Below are 19054 nucleotides of genomic sequence, written 5' to 3' on the forward strand. Positions count from 1 at the left end.
TTGTAAAATACTTGACGCTGAGGCTCAGATTGAAAAAAAAGAGTGCATTTATTGATAAATTGATAACTTAAAACATCTGTCCGAAAAGCCTTTTTACAGATGATTTACACAAAAGAGCTTTGACTCGACTTTCCTTAAAGAAATGGTATATACACATGGATGAACACATGGTGTCTCAAACTAAGAGAAAAAAAAAAATCACACACATTAAAAATATATACTTCATACTATGGCAAAAAAGGAATGGTAGCCACACCAACGCATTGTGTTTTTTTTTTTTCAAATCTCCATACAAAATGCTATAAGGCAGTTGCAGGTACCGTCCTCTCCTCCGAGAAGATTGAGCAGCTTTGAGTGAAGAAGAATGCCAACTCACTGGAGGAAAACATGCTGTTTTTGACTTCTTTCAAATTGTTATAATATTGCAAGACCCCTTTAGAATTGTTCATACATCACATGGTCTAAAAAGCATAAATAAAACGTTAACTTACAAATTAATTTTAAGTTAAATAAATGGGTAGGCTGAATCTTTTGGTTTAAAGAGGACACACGTAATACTTCTTTGCAAAATCCCCAAAGTTTTTAACAAACTAAAAGTCTGGAAGCCTGTGAAGCCAACTTAAGGTTAACTGTGTGTGATTTCATGGACATGAGAGTTCCTCTGGTCAGATGTTAAGAGGGGAAAGAAATGGCAGCAGGCGAAAAATCGCTGAGGATAAGCACACATGGTCTCATTCTTTCAGCAGGAAGGTTCTTCGCCTCTACTTTGAGGCAGCGATGGAAGTTGTGCGTGAAAAGCATGATGGAAAAGTCAGAAGAAAAAAAACTGGTTGCTTGGAAGAGATAAATTAATACTTTAACCAGCCTGTAGTTGCACTTGAGTTTTTCTCCTATGGTACCTTTGAACCACTTCTGGCTATCACGTTTTAGACTTTCAGCATTTCGGATTTCGTCTCTGCCCTCTGCATTATCAGAAGATATCTTACGACTTATCTTCTTTTCAGTTGAGCTCGGAAAAGTTCTATAAATAAGGAACACTCAAAGGTGATTGTTACATGTTCTACTCTCTGTCGTCCTCCTCCACCGCTCCTCTCGCTTGAACGGGATTGTTCAGGGAAGTTCTTGTGAAAATGTACTGCATTATGAACGAGTGTGGTTGAAAAAAAGATGCTGTCACATTGGTCTTGTTTTTTTTTTTTAAATAATTGTTAACAGTCAGAAAACAAAAACAATGTGTGTCAGAGGGAGTATCTCTGGATTGATCCACAGCTCAAGGGGGGTTTTTGCTTGGACTTGTGACTTAATACAAGGAGCCTGTTAAACGAGGAGTCTTGTAGTAAGTCATAAGAAATGTCAAAGGATGAGAAAAAATAAAAACAAAGAAAAAGGTTGTTGAGATGCTGATTCAGTGTGAGTTCTTTTTAAGTCCATATGGTGTCTGTGTTCGATGAGGAGAAGGAAGCTCTAGTTGCTTGGGATGCTTTGCAGATATGTGAGGATGTGCTGGATCTTCACCAGGCGTTCTTTGAGGCTGGTCATGGAGAGGACAGAGAGCTGGTATCGCGGGTCGATCGGTAGGACGGCCAACAGCCACCAGCAGCAGGCTGGACCATTAGGAGTCGCCTGGAAAAAGATGGAAGGAAATAGTATAAAACCTTTGTTGTCACCAAAAAAACTCCACATTAGAAAGGTTTACATCAAGGTTTAACCTTTGAAATATTCTGGTGTTCAAGCACTGGGTTTTGGCTTTCTCACAGTTAAACCTTGTGCCAATCTTCAACATAACTCACCAAAAAACAATACCCTCACATCTCCAGTTCAACTGACTTTCAGAGGTTTGAGCTGTTAGATTTTGGTTTGTTGTTGAATTAATTTAACTGTTGGAAGCCTCTTCAGCCCTCATTATATATCAACATTTGAATCTGTTATCACATTTATCGACTCCTTTGATAGTTTTTTAAAAGATTTGTTGACACGAAACATGAAATTCCCATTATGTATATACAAACTCCAGGAAGTCCGATCACATGAGTAAAGTATTTGTTTTGTATTGATGGTTGATAAAGCCACTTTCATAACATCTATACATCACAACCCAGGAATGAGTTCAAAAAAAAATATGTAATGCAATCTGCTCATGCAGTACATGGCTGCGTCAGAGCTGGAAAAAAAAAAATCAAAAACATTTCCTTGAAAAGCTGAGCCAGTTACAAAACGTGCTTAACACCACGAGGATTTGAAGTAAATAATGTTCCCTGGGTATGATTTACATTTTGCGCGATAGCCATTGGCGAAAATATCACTGATTCCTAAAAAAAAAAACAAGATACCACCAAAAAATCCAGTCAGTGATTTACTGTCCTAGTCTGTGAGCACATGGTACAGTTAGGTATTCCCTTCGTGACACTCTTGTGACGTAACAGGGCTGCTGCTGGGATTAGGTATGAGGCACCCATAAAGCTCTTTAGCCTATATTGTCGATAGACTCCGCCCCGTGGTTGTCCTTACATTGGAGCTGTAATCCCTCTGAGCGCCGCAGGCTGCGAGCCAGAGCTGAGCACAGACAACGGGAGAGTCATGTGAATGCACGGTGTTGTAGCTTCCCCTGAAAGTCTAGTGTGTCCTGAGATAATCTAACTTTAGAAGAAGAATCTGCAGTCTGTGTCAGATGAAGTTAAACAGATCAACAAAGCCTTGAGTGTTGTGGAGAATATTAATGCTTATGAGGAACTCAGCTGATAAAGGTTTTGATGATTTCATTTATTTTTGTTTACAAATAAGTCTTATATATATATATATCCAAAACATGGGACAAGGCATCCCTTTCTGATCCATTTAACCGACATGACTTCACACTCTGATTATTAAACAAGGACCGTATTCACAGTTTACTATTTCAGCAGGTTTTCTGATTGATAAAATGGCCTTATGATCCCAAAAATATTATTTATTTACAATGTAATCCCAACATAATCTGACGTGGGCACAAAGAGGGAAACGTCTACATGTTGCTGGGTATGTACCTGGATGTCAGCCTCTCGTTCAGGCATTGGTCCAAAGTGCTGCAGGATCTGGTTGTGGAAGTGGATCTTGAGGTTCTGGAACCACACACGGGCTTGTTCATACACTTCATCGTGCAGCTCTTGAAGACTCTCGAGCTCATCGCCGTCCTCCACCTTTGAGAAAATGAAGAATTTACCCGTCAGTCATTTTGTATTGTGTAAACATTTCTGGCAATAAAGGTTGACTCAATGTCAAATAAAATGATACCCCACCCATAATCGTCCCCTATTGAGTTTCTATTTAAAATACAGACTCTAGTATGATATTTAAAGCATAAGACAGTGTATATAATCTTATTCAAACACTATCCATTATAATTCTTACCCTTGTATCCTCTAAATGCTCGATGTCAGCGGTACTGTAACCATCCTTCATTCCTCTCGACAGGACCCGAAATCGTTTTCCTCCGATGGTGTCTACGACCGAGCGTCCATCGGGGAGGAAATGAACGCTCCTGATGGTCAGAATGCAGCCATAATCTACAAACCTGCACAGAAGGAAACGACAATTTATTTTTCTAATCTTAGCTGAGTTTTTGCAGTGTCTGCCAGTAATCCCTTTTGAGATTTTTTTTTTTTTTGGGAATAAAAGAGAACAATGGGTTCAAAATGAGAAAGAGAAAATCCAACACATGTCCTTGATGGTTCAGTAACCCACATTGTTGCGTGCTTACCCTTTCTGGGGATCATTTATGCACATTCCAAACTGCCGCGTGCCTGTTTCCATGCAGCGGCGAATCATGAGGCGGTAACGTGGCTCGAAGACATGCAGGGGGCAAGGCACGGTGGGGTAAGCCATGGTACACACAAAGATAGGCACATTTTTCGTAAGACTGCACAGAGGGAGGAAAGGAGAGGAAAACACGTTAGACCCTTTCAACATTCCGCGTTCAGATGATCGAACATTTGAATCGACCAGATGAGTAACGGTAATGCTTACTCTGAGAGCTCCTTTGTCTCCTCCAGATGCGATTTAGTCCTCTCTGCCCTCTGCTGACTCCAAAACTGTTTGATCAGTGTGTCCAAGATGGACGTCACATTGTACTTCCTACATGCGAGATACTGGAGAGAGTAGGACAGAAGATGAGAACTAAAACGTCAAACAAGGAGCACATATTTGGCTAGCATGATGCATGAATTGACACATGCAAAGATTTGTCTCTCACCTCTTTCAGGCTCTCTTTGCAGAGGGGACACTGAGGGGTGTGGTCTAAGCAGCGTTCCAGACAGTTTTTACAGAATGTGTGGCCACATGGTGTCGTTACAGGCTCATAAAACAACCTGTGCAGATCACAGAGATGCAACATTTAAGTTTGAATTCTAAATGTTTAACTATTCGAAAGTGTACAGAGTTTGCACGTTTGTTGAAATATATGCTTGCGAGCTTACCTCATGCAGAGCGAGCACTCTAAGTCAATGGGGTCCAGCAGCTCCTCAGGAACACTTCTACAGGTTTTAGCTTTGGCAGTTTGTTGTTTTGAACCGTGTGCCACACCTGAAGTCAACAAAAGATAAAAAAAAAAAAAAAAAGCATTTTACTAAATATTTCCCAAACAGCTAAGACAAATTATCTTGCATCTGGGAAATAAATGTTAAGCAATCCATTAGACCAAATCCATTTATTTATGCAAAGATTATGGATCATAACATCCACCTATAAAGTACCATTAATAGTATTTGACTCAAGTTGATGCAACTGGTTTGAAAACAGAACCAAAATGACCAAAATGTAAATACATGAAGAAGAGAAAGCCCTACAATAGCAGGATTGGTCACTAACCTTGTTTTTTATGCTTGCTGCTTCCACTAGCCACTAAACAGGGCTCTGTGTCTGACGCTGATAACTTCCTCTTCAGCAGGCTCCCCTTCTCCTGGTCGCCCAGTTGAGGAGCAGAACAAACTCTCTTCAGTCCCTCCTCACCACAATCAGAGCCGTGAACTCTGAGTGAATGAGCTCTGCTCAGGCCGTGTCGATCAAAACTTTCCCAGCGTTTCTGAATAACAACAGGACAGTAAAGATTAAGAGGCTTGCTAATCAACATGTGGCAACAAAAGCATTTGATTAATTCATTGTCATCATGATACCATCACTCTATGGTCTAGTACCTCCTGGTTGTCCAGGGGAGGATGTGCTGAGGCGGCTCGGGCCTGCTGTTGGTGTCGTCTTTTGACTGGGCTCAGCGGTTGAGTTTGGGCATCGGACACAAGGGTTTTACTGCGCAAGCGAGGCGATGTGTTTTGAGTCGTTTCCCGTACGCCGACTTTGACGCTCTCGTCATCAGGGCAGAGCAGGTCACACAGGATCTGTAACAAAGGAGACCGTTTGTCAGCTGAAGCCAGTTTTATCGAAGACAATTCACACAATTATATTTAAAAACAACGTATCACCACAGGAGTAAAAGAGGATATGGGATTGTCCATTAATGCAAAGAGGAAGCATCCATACTCTGTGCAGCATATGGTATGTGGTAATATTTTATCTAAGCGAGTGTGATATTTTAATTCCACTGGATTTTGTAGGGGGAAAAAATGCATTTAAAATATACAGTGAAAAATGTGTTTTTTTTTTTTTCTGTGAGAAGAGAAATTGAGACCGTTTGTCTTCTCTGAGGTTTTATTGACAAAAAAGATTAAACTAAACAATGGTGTAATCATTTAAATAACCAGCGAGAACAAACCTGTCCATGAGAATGTAAGTAAGAACAGTAAGATGACTTTGTTCAAACGGTTGCCTTGTGCTATTTACAAAGTAGATATCGGCATGACCTCAGTTTGAACTCAGTGTTCTTGTCTTAGAAGCAAAGACCACCAATCTTACAGAGACATGAAGTTTGCTCTCTGACCTACAGATTATCATACTGACACAACGTTGTCCTTCTCCTCTAGATCTGCACTATTAATACCAGAGTTCTGCTCAAAGAAACCCTCTTAAGTTATTGCTAATGTTCTGAAAACACTGTGGCTTAAGACACTCTTACATATGTAACCATATGCTAAGCATTGTTTGAAGCCTTGCCATTTCTAAGTGAGGGCGACAAGGATGGATGTTGTCGGTTTGTATTCCATTATAATTTGCTGTTTTCTTCGATGTGTATTGGGAGGGCCTTAGAGACTGTAGTTGTGACTGGAGGATACACAAACTTGATGTGACAGTGTATTGATGCACGCTGTCTGGCTCCCACACTGCTGGAGATTGATGTCTAGCCTGGCAGTGACCCTCTTGAGGATCAGAAAGATAAAGGATTCTGACATGATGCCATTATAACCAGTAACCCTTACCAACAGGTCGAATCAATGTTTTACACACAGGCACAGTACACACACACACACACACCATGTGAAAATGGAAGCTGAATAATCTGATTATGTACTCTTCCTTATACAATGATGACTCAGTGATGATGAGACAAAGCTTTCAAGAAAATATCAACTGAAAGTAAGTTGAAGAAGTTTCATCATCAGCAATAAACTTTGTGGTTCTCATGGAATTTGAAGCAGGGCTGCTAACATGAGTCATCTGCGTGTCACTTATGCAACAGCAAAACTGTGTTATTTCTGTTATGTAGTACTAATGTCATTATAGGCAGTCACAAGACCTGACCTGCCAACAATTATGCAATTCCATGACTGATTATCGGAACAGATATGGTTGGAGATCTCTGTATCTAGCTGAGAACGTTATTGTGTTTTTCCATTTACTTGGCGTTTCTAATATGTTACAAAAATAGACGGCTGTAGCTCAGCATGAAACATTAATTTCAGCACAGGCCAACTTAGAAATTGTCTTTCTACTTTCTAAATGACAAATGTCCATCTGATTAGATCTACCCGCTGCTTAGACAAATATTGTTGCTCAGAATAATGTGATTCTAAGCATTGGGAACATTGCATGATGCAAATGCGGTTAGAAACACAGCAGTTCAAAGGGAGTTGTCATCAAAATGCCTATAAAACACAGCATTTCTTGTTTCTAGTTTAAGTCTTAGTGGGATTTTAAATATCCCTGCTATTATAGAAGGACGGCTCCATAAAGTCAATGAAGTATAAAAGCCGATTGTCTCTATCAGAGCATAAAAATACATATGAGTGCAATAAAGATACAAACAGGAAAGCTTCATGTCCACTGCTATCCAGTCATGATGTTGGCACGTTCATGCACTGTGCCCTGACTCCTCAAAGGAATAGAACAAGCTATACTTTCATAAAAAGGAAAAATCACAACATGCTTTTTCACACCATATCCCTTCCTCTAATAGTAAATACTGTGAGAACACTGTGGAACCTCATCTCAGTGAAGTGCCAGACTGGAGAACAACTGAGTCTTTACTTCCTCTCACCTTTTCCACTTGTCTCTTCGCACAGGGGAAGTCCTCGTCCACAGCCAGGCACTGGAGGAAGGCTTGAAGAGACTCGTCCACTTGGCCCATTTCATGCAGAACCATAGCTTTCCTAAACATAGCCTGAAAGGGCAGATGGAAGAACAGGATTATATATCGTACTTCTGTTTAATTGTTAATGTGTACACACTACAATTTTGTATCCATTTAACATACTGTCTAAACATCACCAGTCCATTCTCAAACCTATTATGGTGAGTGTCATTCAAAATGACCAATGAATGTGCTTTAATATCATATATTTTATTTCACAAATTAAGAAAATCCATGGAGGCTTCAACCCAGACATGTCGTCCTCTGTTCCCGATCTTGTAGTTTTTAATGGCCTTGCCCCAAACCAATCTCAGATGTGATCTGATCTTCTTCAGTCATGATACTCTTTTGTAACTTAGCCTAACCAATATGAGAACGTTTTTTTTGTAGAACACTAATTAATAGGATTTGTAAACAACATACAAACAAGTTCCTCAGAAAGAAGTTAATCTCTTTTGATTCTGTGAATTAACTGCCAAGCGATGCACTTTTGCGTGTATCTGAACTATAATAGGCATTAGTGAGTAAACATGTTTACATATCAATGGCGTGAGTGAACTGATCTACATTCACTTGCTACCGTAATCCAATGACATGACACATTGGGTGCTTATGTGCATCTGTGGCGTTGGGTGCAGCCCCGTCTTAAAATACTCTTTTTCTGAGAAACGATCAGCTGAGTGGTATACCAGATTGATCCCATGCCAGATTCTTGAGCGTTAAGGTATCAGTGTGAGCACTTGTACGCAACATGGCATTACCACCATCCTCCTTCCATTGACAGCACGGTGATCAGACAGCCTGACATTATAATGCCAAGCTAAAAGTGACCGTGGCATTTCTGTGTGGTGGGATAAAAGTGACTGCGGTATCAGTGAGTGACCTACTTCAGTAGAACAACTGGACTCGAGACAGAATTCCGTGTCCTCCAAAGCCAGGCGGTACTGTTTCAGAGCCATGTACGCCTCAGCTCGGGATAGCCGTGCCAATGCTGTCGTCTCTGGATCTGAGGGAAAATGAAGAGAGGTTTAAGCCCTTTATTCACAAAAACAAAACGTGGATTTTATTCAATTGAGAAAGCAAATTGAGTTGGAATGAACTTCCAGTTGTGAGTTATTATAATATTAGCACAAGTAGCACGATGCTTTTCTTTTCTACTTGCATGGGTGGGCTGTGCTAACCTTAACAGACAGACTTAACAATCTGTTGTTTCCTGCAAGTCATATGTTACACAAATCCATTACAAACACAAAGAGTGTTTTAACTGAGCAACGTAGTCGTCTGGAAGTTATGCCAAAGACAATAAATTGCCTGTCAATACTTCTGTTACACTTTACCTTTTGCACAAAGAAAGAAAGAATTAAAACCTAAAAACTGCCATTGTTGAAAAGATTAGACAATCTCCAAGCTCTCAGAAATGTCTCATTTATGAGGCACAACATGTTTGGATTCTAACATGGACATTTCATTACATCCGGTGTGGATGTGGTTAGCTTCAGAAATGTCAGATTTCATTTAGTTACTCATCCATGCCAACTTGTTCAAAGCGAGTCTAAAGATTTAAAGCAGTCGGGCATGCTACTGCACTAACTGACTAATGAATTGTGTTAGGGGCTAAATTTTACAGACATTCCATCAAAAGGTTCCTCAAGTTTTTTCCCCATCATTGCCTGAGCTGTGATTTGCCAGTGCGTGCCATACCATTAATCCAAGTGATGGGTTACCTCAATTTGAGACAAATGAGAATCATTTTTCTGATGCATGGCAGATCTTAATGTAAACAGGACAACAGGGGGGGGGGGCAGTCTAGACATCACAAAGCCAGGGAAGAGACCCTGAATACGTAGAGCAGTCTGTTCTGCCTCTCAGGCTGTCTGCAGTACTGAAGGTCGGTGCTGTCCAAAGCAGGCGGTCACACTGCGGCACAAACTCACTGAGTTCTGCATCTTCAAGAATGTGCCATGCCAAATACAGTATGCTCATTAAGCCTTTTTTAAACCACCTCAATGTATTGTCTTGAAGTTTATTTGAAGGGGCAGAAGTTAAAATGGGGGAAAGGGTATTTGGCCATTCAGTAACAGGGGAATTTGTGTTGAATGGTATGGTGAGTCTGCCTAGGTTACACAATGTGCATCTACTTTTTCCAAGGGGTTATTATGTTTAATATTTGTCCGTGAAAATATAAAGGCCATTAAGTCAAGTTCAAACTGTATGAAAAGAAAGGCCTTCCGTTAGCGACAAGGTTCATGGAAAACAGTATCTCTAAATATCCTGCGGGCAATACAAAAGTCAGCACAGACACAGTGAGGTTATGTGTGTTATATCATTTGACCCAAATACCAAAGACGTTTTCATAAGCACCCATAAATCAGGTGGAGGTCCAGAACACACATCCAGGCCTGTGGAGACGTTTGAGTGTAGGATATCGAAATGTGTCTAACTGCTGCACAGACACCCAATCCCTGCTTTCGAACATTAATAAATGATGGGGTGTTTTTCAGGGCGCATGCAGAATAATAAAGCAAATGGTAGAAAGACACCATAGTTTGTTTGAAGCTAGGGGTCTAAATAAAAAAAAAAATCATGTATGTAGCCTATAATTGTATTTTTAGAAAACGAATTTCCAAAATAGATGGGTTTTTCTTTCATTTAAACTTGGCCTTCGATGCTTTGCTCATGGGCACATCAAACCATTTTGTTCCACAGAGAAAAGATCATATTTTATTCCATTGCACGTGTTATGAAAGATCCAGGCCCAAATCCTTATCTTTGTAGGTGCCTTTGAACGATAAAGCATTTGACACAGCCTATTTTTTTTTATCATTTCATAACATAAACCTGTGTTACAAGAGCCACCCTGAAGTATGGCCGTGTCTTATTTGACCACCAGCTTGCCCTTTTTATCTTTCAAATGTACCCATACACAGTGCATGAATCCCTACTTCAAACATTTATGAAACGTGCTTTCTCATCATCGCCGTAACAATTAAAAAAATACATACACCCGCCCACTATATAAGTTACAAAACCTGCACCAATATGTCATAACCTGTCTTATGCAAGCTGCACCGAGTGCGCATGCGCAGGGTGTGAAATTTCGTAACCGGCACGTACCATGGTACCAGACAGCCAATGGGAGGAGAGTGGCAGGAGTACAACACATGAGTACTGGTTTTAAAATGTTGGTCAGTAGACTTTACTCTACTTAGCTACTTATTATACATCAATGATACATCTTTTCACAAAAAAAAAATAAAAATAACATAAAATCATTTAGTAGAAAGAATGCGCAGAAGATACAGCACCAGAAAACACCCCCTGTTCTTGATGCATGCATGTAAGGTTATGTCATGGACACTTACCACGCTGAATGACATCGGTTGCTAACGACACAGCTTCTTTGTAGCACTTTTTTCTACAAAGCCCTTCCACTTCACATATCGTTTTCGTCCTGCTCAGCTCGTCAGGGAACCATTTTTCTAGAAGTCCGCAAAGAATTACATTCGCCTTCTCCTCTCCCCGCACAGTCTCCCTGCACAGCTTACACTTAGAGAGCAGCCGTCGCTGTAAACACCTTTTACAATACGAATGTCCACAGGCTAGGGTGATGGGTTCACCTAAAAAGCTACGACAGCTGGGACAGTCGAACACCTCGTCCCTGGAGTCGGACCCTGCGTCCTGATTCTGACCCGACAGTGCGTCCGGCCGAGCCGCTTTTCTCTTAAAGTTGCGGACGATACAGTCCACGAAAGTGCTTAGTTGTTCCGGTTCCATGGGGCCATAGCGCATAGCCAACGTAAACCAGTCAATGGCATCTTTTAGGCAGTTTTCAGATGCCAGCGCGTTAGCTTTCTGTAGAATAAGCTGGTGATGGTCCTCTTCCAACGACACATTGTCCGAGTCGGCACCGATGAAGAAGGCGCTCCTCTCCTCCAGCGCGTCACCCGCTTCCTGTTGGAGCGACATTGTAGCGTCCGTAGTGTAAAAAGAATTTAACATGTGATTTTAGTCTGTCTTCTGGTGCCGTGTGTATGCATTTCTATAGCTACCACAGTCATTGACAGTATAGCAAAGTGACTTTTTCATACACACACCCGGTCGTTACGTAAAAAAAAAAAAAAAAACACTGTCACGTGAACAACAAAGGCGCGCCGTGATTGGTCGGGACGTGTGAGTTACAAAACCTGCGTTAGAAAGTTTCATAACTACGGAGGCGACGTAGAGAATGACCGACAGCGTCATGTAACACAACGCTGCTGTTTATTCAAGTCAGCCCGCATTAAACTAACACGAACTCAGATAGCAGTATAGCAACATGTAACCGTATGTTGCTCAGAAAATCAGCAGAGACTCCTTCCACCCACCCACCCACCAAGGACTGTTTTCCGCTGCTGGACTCTGGAAAGAGGTTCCGCAGCCTCCAGAACTTACAGGTTCTGTAACAGCTTCTTCCCACAGGCCACAAGACTTTTGAATACAAAAAATAATCCCCCCATTCCCCCTTAAACCCCCACACAGGACTACCTCACTGGACTGTAAAATACAATATAACATACATCACAAACGTGCAATATATTTATCTGTATAGTAATTTTTATACATAGCTTTTCTTTTTATATCTATTTATAGCTGCACCTTGTTTTTCTATGTGAATACTTGCTGCTGTTTTTATCCTGCACTACATCGAGTCAAATGCAACGAAATTTCGTTCTTATCTGCACTGTAAAGTACAAGTTTGAATGACAATAAAGAAAGTCTAAGTCTAGGTATGTGAGCACAAAAACTTTGTCTGGTATTTGTTTTTTGTTACTTTGTTACTCACAACGACATAGACATGTACCCTAACATAAACACCCAGCCTCATTTATTTTTAAATGCATATATGCAAGTATAAAGAATAAAATGTATCTTAACCTTTTATTCGGATCATGCAGAAACATAGTTTGATGTATCAAATGTCAGCTCTCATTGAACATAAACTTCTTTTCAGTTATTTTTCATAACTGAATAAAATCCTCAGGTCACCCTATAAGCTATTGCAAAACTAGAATATCCAACCCAGTAGCCTATAGAGCCCCTGAAGTGAAAACAGCGTAATAATCTTTTGACTCACTTGTAACATATCTAAAGCAAATTGAAAAGGTTATTGGGAAAAAAATTCTCCTTAACAAAAAATGGGCTTTTTTTTATTCCAATTTCAAAATCTACCCGAGCACTATGGTTGCATGTTTGCACAGTTCTTTCTGCATGGTTAAAATACTGATGCATACATTCAGAAAAAGCTACAACAAATATAAAATGATTATTTATTATCCTGAACAGTTTAAAAGGGTGTTCTTGTGAAGCCTGTTTGAAAACACATCGATACACTTCATATATGTAGCTCCCTGTGTTTCCTGGGTACTTATGGTGTTTGTTTTCCTGATGTAGGCCTGTCCTATCCTATTGTTTGTTCTTGTTTGTGGTCTTTTACTATTGGGGTATCATTGATGTTGTTTGGTTGTTTCTGTTGTAGCTATTTTTGTTTTGTCTGTGTTTTTCGTTGCTGTTTGTGTTCTCATGCTTTGTTTTAATGTATGTTTCTACACGAAGCACTTTAAAATCCCTTGTTCTGAAAAGTGCTTAACAAAATTTATTTTATTTTTCCCAAATTGTGAAAAAAATGTTGTTATATCCGTGAATTATCAACGTGTGTCAATACGTCAATATGCTTATGTCAATATGTTTTTACGTTTGTTCAAAATTCTCTTGAATAAAGATACATGAAGTCTGCTTCATGGATAGGGAGGTGTGTATGCGATTGGCTCAAGTTCATATTTGAGGCACGAGGGTTGTTTAAGGTCACACAGGAAGTGAAGATGATGCAGCTCTTTGTGGTGTTAACTGATACTGCCCTCTAGTGGTTAAAGTCTTCCACTAAAGTAGAGTAGAAGAATGGCCTGCCAGTGACTATACCAACAAGACAATTCTCTGGGACATAAAAAAAGTGAGTTTGTTGTGAAAAAGATAGTTTATGAAATTAATAGTTAGTTAATTTAAATTATTCAAAAGCAAAATAGAAAAAAATAAAACTAGAAATCGTTGTGACATAGCCTACTTTGCCAAAAGCTGAAGAGTTAGACTCAGGGTCGCCCACTGGTCATTATGGGTTAACGTATGTCTCAGGTTTGGAAATCCTAGTCATTGTGGTTTAAAACCCACTGGTTCTTCTGACCAGTTCTTCTGACTTTCAGGAACTAAAATCATCACTGCAACTCAGAGTACTATTTTGTTAATTCAGTTGAACAAATGTTATTTTTTTGTTTTCTTATCCTGTTCTCTCTCTTCCGGTGCGAAGGTAGAAAGTGGGGGACGACATGCGGGAAAGGAGCCACAGGTAGGTTTTGAACCTGGGCTGACCGCCTGTAGGACAACAGCCTCTGTACATGGGTCGCAAGAGACACCATCTTTCACCAACCTACAATGCTGTTTTGAATTGTCTTTCAAAACAACTGAAGCCCCGGTCCCAACTTGGAACATGGCACTCCAACGACCCACAGACTTCGCTTGCTAATGGTCCACAGAGGCTTCTAGCTCCGTCCACCAGAGAGTTTAGAACTGAAGAAGCCTTTCGGAGGAGAGCTGAAACGTCTTCAAGAACTTCAACCAGTCCAGTTGCATTTGGATCAAACTTCGAATTTACCATGACGTGGATGATTGAGAACCTACACAGACATGGTTCGGAAGAAATTCTGATTAAAAAAATATTTAGAAATTCACATTTTAAATAAAGTTTAATGACAATTTTTAGTGTTTTGGTAACACAACAAGACACAATAATGTAATTCAGCATACTATGAAATATGACCGTGTGTGGTGCCTGTGAGCACTATATCCACTTCATGCTTAGTAGGATCACGTATTTTGCTTTCAAAGAATAGAATAGAATAGAATTACTTTATTTACTCTATTCTATTCTTTGAAAGCAAAATATGTGGGCCTACTTATTTTATTCTATACAACCACAAGATGGCAGTGTCGTACTGTGAAACCCAAAGCACAGTCATCAGTTGTGACTTGGGTAGTTTAGCGACCCCTGGTGTTGTGATCAAGACATTTCAACAAGACATCAGCTAAAAGTTTCCCTCAGACAGAAAATTATGAAGATGGTGTTACGCTTAATAACTGTAGTTCTTTGGGGGGGGAATCAGAGATTGAAAAATAAATAAGTCAAATGAAGAACTTTGTTATTATTATAACAAAAAATCAAAGATTTATTTTTGGCCTTTTTATGCCTTTATTTTAGATACAGTGGATAGAGTCAGAATCTGGGGACAGACACAATGGGAAAGGAGCCTCCCGCTCTCGAGTGCTGAAGCCTCAGTACATGGGGCATTAACTGCGAGGCTACAGGCGCCCCCAATAAGGAAAATGTGAACAATTCTTTTATTTTTACCTTTGGTTACCTAGTTCTCTTAAAATGCTCTATTGCTATATTATTTGTATCAGAATCATGTGTATTGCCAAGTCGGTTTACAAACCCCAGCGTTTGTCTTGCCCTTCTGGTGCACATAAAAACACACAAAATAAACCAAGAACATGAAAATAGAATATAAAAGTAAAAAGCTTGTGAACAGCAGTACTCCTGTTGTCAGGAAAGTTAAATAAGATACAATAAACAGAAAAAGATCAATTATATAAAGCAAAAAATGACAAAACATGTGCAATAGAAGAAATGGAAAAACTCATAGGAAGTTTTATAGGAAGTAGCAGGATGATGTTTTTGATATAGTTCTTTTCCAAATTTGTGTTTCCCCACATTATTGCTCATGCCTCCTCTTTCTCCTTGTGTTTGACTCTGCCCTGTTTCATAATTACAAGTGATTGTATCACCTGAGCAGTGCGTGTGGATGCATTTTTTGAAGCCACCTTCCATGCCTCACTAAACAGTTTTTTTTTATCAGCACCACTTTAGTAATGGATCTTTATATTTTCTAAACTTCAATACTCTACTTCCAGCCATCGGCATGAACATCAAAATGGACGAGGGATGATATGAGGTCAAATGTAGAAATGATGTGACTAGATTCTGTGTCCTCCTCTGACATGTTGTTGACTCTTGAACCGAGTCGATAACACGTGTTATCGTGATGACATACCGTTCCTGTTGCCACAACAATACCACCAGTTATCCATCATCAGAGCATTCCAGTCCACGAATGTGTCCCTGAGTTCCTTTCAGATATTTTTCACGCCTGAGGTCTTTTGACCAAACACGACCACTCACTGTCTGTCAATGTGCAACAGGCAGGTTAGAGCTGGGGATGTCACGTATGATGCAGTGAAGACCAATGAGCTGGTATAATATCCTATAGTCTCCTTTAGCTCTTAACCATGCACTTGAAGCTTGGTGTCCTTTACAGCCTAGGCCATCATTTGTTTTCACAATGCGCACTTGTGGTGGAGGAAAACAAAGCAGGAGGTGCTGAATTATAATCACAAAATGTTTAAAAAACCCTGAAAATTCACACTTGGTATGCATCCAGAAACAACCCTCTAACTTTTTAATGTTGCACAATGAGGAGAGCATTTCGTGTAAATCCTTCTGCACGTACATGAAAACATGCAGTCGCACGTTTATGTTCATTTATCAATGTGGGAAACCTTCCACGGCTGATTCTCAAACAGCGGTGCAGGAATGCAGCCCTGGTGCTGACTCTCAGGCTCCCTTATCTGGCCTTGCATAATCTCCTAGAGGTGTTTGGGTTCCCAACAAAAACATGTACACATGTACAGTGCACAAAACATACCAGTGCTTGGAGAGAGTACACACACACACACACACACACACACACACACACACACACACACACATAGAATAAGAGAGAAATTAATGCTCTGTAGGGGTTTGTATTATCTAAACAAATGGTGAAGAGAAATCTGTTCCTGCCTTTGCAATGTACAAAGGCAGGAACATTCATACAACTGTGGCAATGTATGCTCTGGTTCATTTCTCTTTCCACCAGAGTGGAACTTAATGTATGCCGTGCTTTGGCATCTCCCAGTCAAGTTATCACTTGTTTGTGCTGTCACAATGTAGGCATGTGGAAAGTACCCGTCCTCGAGTTATGTAAATACACATTTGATAGATAATTACAGTGTTTTCAACTGAAGCAGAGTGTGGACAGAATACTTAAAGCATGTGACAGCCGTCGTACTGCGCAGCTATTTTCTTGTTTTTTCATGTGATCAAACCACCCCACACACACACTTTGACCCTTGGACCCCCTTTTACTTCGTGCCTACCCACGTTCTCGTTGCCAAGTCCAGACCAGGCCAGCTGTGGTACAACAGAGCCCATTGTGTTCTGCTATATGAAACTGTTATGTAAGAAACAAAGAGTGACATCACCATCCACAGGGCCAGTTGACACCCCCACTGCACGCGACACAAACCCCCCCCCCCCCAGCCCCAGCCCTCCCTCTACAGCTCAATCATGGACCTACTAGTTGGGATATTGGCAGAAAGGGTTGTGTATGTGGTGTTCAGGCAACCACGGGGTTAAATGTAGAGTTGGTTTCTCTCTAAAAGCAACAAACTGTTGAGAAAAGAAATGATTGAGGAGATGACGAGGGATTTGTTCTGTGGTGTGGTTGACCCATTATCACATAACACACACACACACGTTTGTTTTTTTATTTTAATACATTTAATAGTGCACTTTGATTAACCTGTACAGAAATAATATTAATAAAAAAGATAAAACATTTGTTCATTTCAGTAACACAAAGCTGAACATTTACAATAAAATAACACAACATCGTATGATACAAAACAAACATATATCTGAGGTATAAATATATTTGTTTAAATTAACTGTCACTGTCATGCGTTATTATTTGGCAGAAACACAGTTAAAGGGTACAGACGCTTACAATAATGAACGATGGCTTAGAGTATTAATCATACAGCTCCACATGCCGTATGCGAGTCCTCAGATTAAAGCGTGAGCGTTACTAAATAAAGGTCGACTTTCAGAGAGTTATGAAGACCTTCATCTTGACTTCTTTTTTTAAAAACACTGATACGACAGCACGGAGAAAGAAGCTTACATGAAGAGAGTTGTTTTTAATTCCTTCTTTTGAAATCACACAAACATTCAATCCGCCCTCTCCTTTACAGTAAAACCTGTAAAATCTCCACCTTTATAAAAGGACCATTGTTTCTCTGCTTACTTCTCATCTTCTATAGGACTAGCCCGAGGTTTCTGTGCATTTTTTTTTTCTGTTCTATCTTTGTGAATTCCATATAAGTATTTTATTTTTATTTTTTTTACATGTATACAAGTGTTAACAGCTTAAAACGATAAAAGAAGGTGAACTGACGGTGCTCTAACTCTAACTTTCTACTAGTGAGGGAAAGCTCAATATGGGGAGGAGATTCCTTTAATCAAAATCCACATTTGGTCCTTTACTTTAGATCTGTTGGTCTTTCACTTCGGCTGTGTTGGTGTGCCTCTTTCTCTAACACAGCTTGTTCTGGTTTTTAATGTTAATGAATGAATGTATATTTTGTTATATATTATAACTTCAACAACAAAATGGATCAAACTAATGACCTCATTGAAGCTAACTGGATTTGACTTCCTGTCTAGGTTCCTGTTCTGGATGTTTTTTTTTTCTCTTTTTGGTGAGCCAGCCACCCGTCCTCATCTGTTTCTACCTTTCTCTACTAACACCCTAACCTTCTGTGCCATCAGCTGTCACCTCACCACATCCTGTCTATTGTCTCCATTCAGTCAGCACATTCACATCTTTCTGCACCAATGGATTCATCAATCAGCTGATCATAATATTATCTTCTATAATAATAATAAACCTCCTGTGCTTTACTGTAACAGAAACCAAAAGAGGTAACACCATACGGACACAGAGCCTTACTGTGAACAGAATACTGTATGTACACATTATGCTGCCACTGGAAACCAGCGTGAGGAATATTTATGTATTGACTGTTTGCTGCTTATACCACATACACAAGCATACACACACACACGCGCGCACACACACACACACTTATTGAATCCTCCGTTACTTCTCAGAAGCAATAGCACCCTTTTCGATGAAACCTCACATCCTGTTATCGGCGACGTCACATCCTTTGGCCCAGATAATTGTTTGTGTGACGTGCAGCAGCGCACTAAGAGCCCCAACAGAGTGTTTTTTTTTTTTTTTTTAAACGGTAAAATCAGTCTGCAAGAACAGTCCTTCAATCCAGGATCAGGGGTTTGTCCTCTAAATGGGAACATGTTCAACCTGGATGGGTTGAATGATTCATTTCCGGTCCTCTGTAGGATCCAACAGTCCGTTTTGGGACAGACAGTTTCTGTTGTCCATGTTATTTGTCCATGGAGACAGTGAACGAGTCACGTATCCTCGCCACCTCTGCAGCACACAAGTGTCCATACAGTTTGTTGTACCACTCTGGGAAACGACCCCTGGAAAAAAAAACAGAAAAGAGTTGTGGTGTCAGCTCATGGCACGATCAGATAATAAGCATCGATTGAAAACAGAACTTTGCTCT

The 19054-nt window shown here is 40.1% G+C and overlaps 2 protein-coding genes across 4 annotated transcripts in view; both read right to left on the minus strand.

Moving 5' to 3' along the window:
• Positions 1-29: 29 nt before the first annotated feature.
• On the minus strand, positions 30-11598 carry lonrf1l (LON peptidase N-terminal domain and ring finger 1, like). Its single transcript, XM_061059609.1, has 12 exons — positions 10855-11598; positions 8380-8498; positions 7400-7522; positions 5169-5366; positions 4843-5056; positions 4452-4557; positions 4229-4343; positions 4003-4124; positions 3737-3895; positions 3388-3550; positions 3024-3176; positions 30-1623 (listed from the first exon to the last, which is right to left on the minus strand). The coding sequence occupies exons 1-12, from the start codon at positions 11489-11491 to the stop codon at positions 1465-1467; spliced, it is 2268 nt and encodes a 755-aa protein (XP_060915592.1). The 5' UTR covers positions 11492-11598; the 3' UTR covers positions 30-1464.
• Positions 11599-17157: 5559 nt separating this feature from the next.
• dlc1 (DLC1 Rho GTPase activating protein) overlaps positions 17158-19054 on the minus strand; it is an 84711-nt gene continuing 82814 nt past the window's right edge. For all 3 annotated transcript variants that reach the window (XM_061059616.1, XM_061059626.1, XM_061059635.1), the window contains one exon: positions 17158-18968. In XM_061059616.1, the coding sequence (XP_060915599.1) occupies positions 18869-18968 (100 nt within the window). In that variant the 3' untranslated portion in view covers positions 17158-18868. The remainder of the gene's footprint in view (positions 18969-19054) is intronic.

Source organism: Labrus mixtus, chromosome 2 (assembly GCF_963584025.1).
Source record: "Labrus mixtus chromosome 2, fLabMix1.1, whole genome shotgun sequence".
Lineage (NCBI taxonomy): Eukaryota > Metazoa > Chordata > Actinopteri > Labriformes > Labridae > Labrus > Labrus mixtus.

Coding starts and splice junctions, on each gene's coding strand:
- lonrf1l (XM_061059609.1), bottom strand. CDS start 11,491: ATGTTAAATTCTTTTTACACTACGGACGCTACAATGTCGCTCCAACAG. Junction 3,177..3,387: donor AGCATTTAGAGGATACAAGG/GTAAGAATTATA, acceptor ATTTTCTCAAAG/GTGGAGGACGGCGATGAGCT. Junction 1,624..3,023: donor AACGAGAGGCTGACATCCAG/GTACATACCCAG, acceptor ATCTTTTTCCAG/GCGACTCCTAATGGTCCAGC.